This window comes from Fukomys damarensis, unplaced genomic scaffold, assembly GCF_012274545.1.
Source record: "Fukomys damarensis isolate Sample0158 unplaced genomic scaffold, DMR_v1.0_HiC HiC_scaffold_17, whole genome shotgun sequence".
NCBI lineage: Eukaryota > Metazoa > Chordata > Mammalia > Rodentia > Bathyergidae > Fukomys > Fukomys damarensis.
Genome location: NW_022900929.1, coordinates 55,720,580 through 55,724,137, shown reverse-complemented (window position 1 = coordinate 55,724,137; position 3,558 = coordinate 55,720,580). Strand labels below are relative to the sequence as shown.

At 44.2% G+C, this 3,558-nt stretch overlaps 1 protein-coding gene across 1 annotated transcript in view; it reads right to left on the bottom strand.

The window, feature by feature from the left end:
* Positions 1–3,557, bottom strand: part of Npas3 (neuronal PAS domain protein 3) — a gene marked incomplete at its 5' end in the record, with an annotated part of 850,606 nt that extends 847,049 nt beyond the window's left edge. The window contains one exon of the mRNA XM_033765310.1: positions 3,478–3,557. Coding sequence (XP_033621201.1) covers positions 3,478–3,557 — 80 coding nt within the window. The remainder of the gene's footprint in view (positions 1–3,477) is intronic.
* Position 3,558: the final 1 nt, after the last annotated feature.

Sequence of the window (3,558 nt, the reverse complement as noted above, 5' to 3'; positions counted from 1 at the left end):
CTCCTCTCCTCCCCCCCCCTCGTTGGGGGACTAGGAGACTCGGCTGTTGGCGCAACAACGCCACTCAGTTGCAGTTTCAAACACTTCCTTTCTCTGGTGTATAGCTGCCAGGAGGAAGGAAAGAAACAGAGGAACCAGGAGGCCAGGGAAGTGAGCTGGGGCAGGACGCCGTCCGGGCTGCGCCTCCCAGGGTAGCGGAAATCTACGTGGTGGTGGGGTTAGTAGGGGGTGCGCTGGTCCCGGCCGGTAGCCCAGGGAGCCCCAAGAGTGGCGCAGCAGCTGCCGCACTGGCGCCTTGTGGCTTTGGCGCTTTCAACCTCGTCCCTGGTGCCGAAATATCTGCAGTACTCGTTCACATACATATATGCAGACCCAGGCTTCACAGGTGAATGAATCCTCGGGTGTTATGAAGCAATTAAGTACAAACGCCTTTCCTGATGTAGATCCTGTTACCAGGGACTGCGCTGCTGGCCTATAGCGTCTAGCCCAGCTGCCTCCCCATTTTACAGCTCAGCAAGGCCTAGAGACCAAGGGACTTGATGCAGGGCCAGCGCTGGAATCTTGTTAGCTGGGTAGGTTTGATCAGAGTGTTTTCTACCCTAAACCACTCTGCAGAGGAAGGGCGGCTTTTTATGCAGAGACTTGGGTCATCTGTGTTTCAACCAGGCAAGAAGAACTCCCAAAGCATTTCTACTTTGAATAAATGAAAGGGTCTGATAAAAAACAACATCAGTCCTATGTGAGGCTTTGCATTTTACTTTAAACTTTAGGAGGAAAAAAGACCTAAAAGGGGGTTCTTTTCGGTCCTACCATTCCAGTAGAGTAGGGCCGGGACTTGGAAACTTACATGAAAAGCACAAGTGTTTTACATGGCAAAGGTGTTCAATCTGCACGATGGTGTTGGACTTATCTTTGGAGTACACTCTACAGGTAGGACAAAACGAGTGATTGAGAAATGAACCAGTGTCAAGTGTTGCCTACAAGACATGTATGGGCTGGTGGAAAAAGGAGAATATTGCTGGTTGGAGGCTTGGGTTCCAGGACAGTCCCTCCGAGGTATTTCTGCCCAAAGAGAACAAATGAAAGAAGATTGTGGTCACCAAACAGGAAGACCACTGTGGCTAAGAAACCCTCACTCCTGTCACTCCTTCATGAGACTCCCAAGAAATACTTCAAAAAATTTTTGGTAAAATGCTGTGTGGCCATTCACTTTAGCACACATATCCAGGTCTTGTGGTGGAAGCTAAGTCTGCCCCCTCAGAGTCCCTGAAGCCTGACATTTTCGTGGCCCACAATCTTGATGAAGTGTCAGAGGACAGGAGACTCCTGACTCAGACCTTCTCTCAAACATTTGCCAATAATCTTGCCCCACATGACTCACTCTTCTGCCCCCAAATTAACTAAAATTAAAGACAGTCACAGGTGTCATCACATCTGAGCAACAAATCCAAAATATGTGTTTTTCTCAGCTATCCGCTTCCCTCTTGTCAACATAAGAATATAAAAAAGGGAGGGAAGAAATAATACAGCCCAAAGGCTAAAGTTTTGAGTTGACTCTTTTTACAGCCTTAGTTTTTTAGAAACACAGAGGATCCAGAGGGTTGACAAGTGGTCCAAATTAAAAGATGAAGGTGCAAAACACTAGTGCAACTTTCAGTGTTGAGGTGGCAAGGAATATGGAGAACTACCCCTCAACTCAACGCTCCTGACGAGAGAAAACTGGTTCAATATAATCTTTTCTGAAGCACAGCAACAACACTCAGAGCAAGCCTAAAGACTGAAAATTCATGACTGCCCCTTATGCCAATTTATCTTAAAGGTTAGTTGAAGTTCCCCGGAGGTCCCTGAAATCATCCAAAGGCCATTTGACATTTCTGACCCTTGACTCCCTACTTTGAAGACCACACTATTGTGACTATTGCTGGAACTTCCTTGTTAGACTGACCGGCTGATTCTATTGTCATTTAAATGTTTTATAAATGACAAAAAGAAAACCATACCTGAAACATGAAAAGGAAAAATCTAATTCTTTTCTTGTCCTTTATGTTTGAAAGATTCCCAGATCTTTTTGTATTAAAGGTTCTTGTAATCACTGAAGTAAAACAAGACCTAAATAATTTAAGTCAAAAATCTCTTTGATGAGGAATGGCCTCTTTTTGCATCATTTTCAAGACTCCTTTTAAAACTTCCGACAATAAGCACATTATGTAATGAAGTATTCTATAAAATATTTGTAATATTGGGCATGAACTTTGAAAACACTCAGTGTATGATGCAAAATCTGCTCTGGTCACCGGGCCATTGGTTAGAAGGCACAAAATATGGCAATGATGGATTATCTTAACCTTTTCAATTTAAATACTGTTGGTTCAAATCAAAGGTTCTCAAATCAATGAAGTTTCAAATACAAAGTAAAAATAGGAACTGTTATTTGAATTATGCATTGTGTATATTTTAAGTTAAATGCCATTGGCAAATCTCTCAGATGTTTAATCGTGTGCAATCTGGGAAACACAAATATTTAATTTCACACTTTCATGTGCTCTTTTTTTCTTCCATCTTCCATAAAATTCAGCCCACAATTGGGGAGCTTACCTTTCTCATTACATTGTTAGTTTTTCCCAGCGCATTTTTTGTGGATAACATTTTTGATAACATCTGGGAACATGGGAAGTTGTCCTCAAGGAAAAACTTTAGGATCTATGGATGGTTGTGGTGGTAAATATTTTTTCTCTTTCTTTGCCAGTATGATCAAAGAATGTTATTTCAGTGTCACATCCATATTTTTAAATCTACAAATATGTCTAGGAGAAATACATGCTAGTAAGGCTTAAAAACTTCTCACCTAGTCTAACTTTGTAAAATTTGCTCCCTAACTTGTATCTCTGGATCTTACCCATTTGCATTAGAATGCGTTTAAAATGAATACTTAACAGCGCCAAAAAAGACTCGGATTTCATGCTGTATTTTCCTGTAGTAACAGGTGACATGATAACACTATTATGTAGAATTGCAAATCTCCCACTACACGTGAAAATCGTTCCTATTCTGTTTGGAAACAAATGGTCAATCAGCCTCCGGTGGTCAATTGCCCCCCTAGCTGTCCGTCAGGGCGGATCCGCACCCGGCAGAGGCATTGAGAAAATTCTGCCAAGAATCCCAGGATCCCAAACTTTGCAAAAGCACCTAGTGCGGGCGTCACAGACTTCGCTGCAACTCTTCCGCTCCTCCCGGCTGAGGTTCTAGAAAGCGGGCCAGGCAAGAGGGCAAAGGATGGTTTTCACTTCGCCAGTGCAGTGGGGTGCTTTTCAATTCGGATTGTGATTTTTTTTCTTCCTCATCTACAGAACGAAGGCAGGCAAAGTGAGCCCTGGTGATGGTGCATATGTGTTGCAAGGCACAAAACAGGAGCAAAGTGAGTCCCACCCCAGCACCCCCAGGGCAGGGTACTATCCCAGCTCAGGCGGGACTACTCACCGCTGCTGGTAGGAGGTGATGCCCTGGACGTTCTGCGGGGTGCCGTTGGCCGCGGCGCCGGCCCTCCCCATGCCCGTGCCG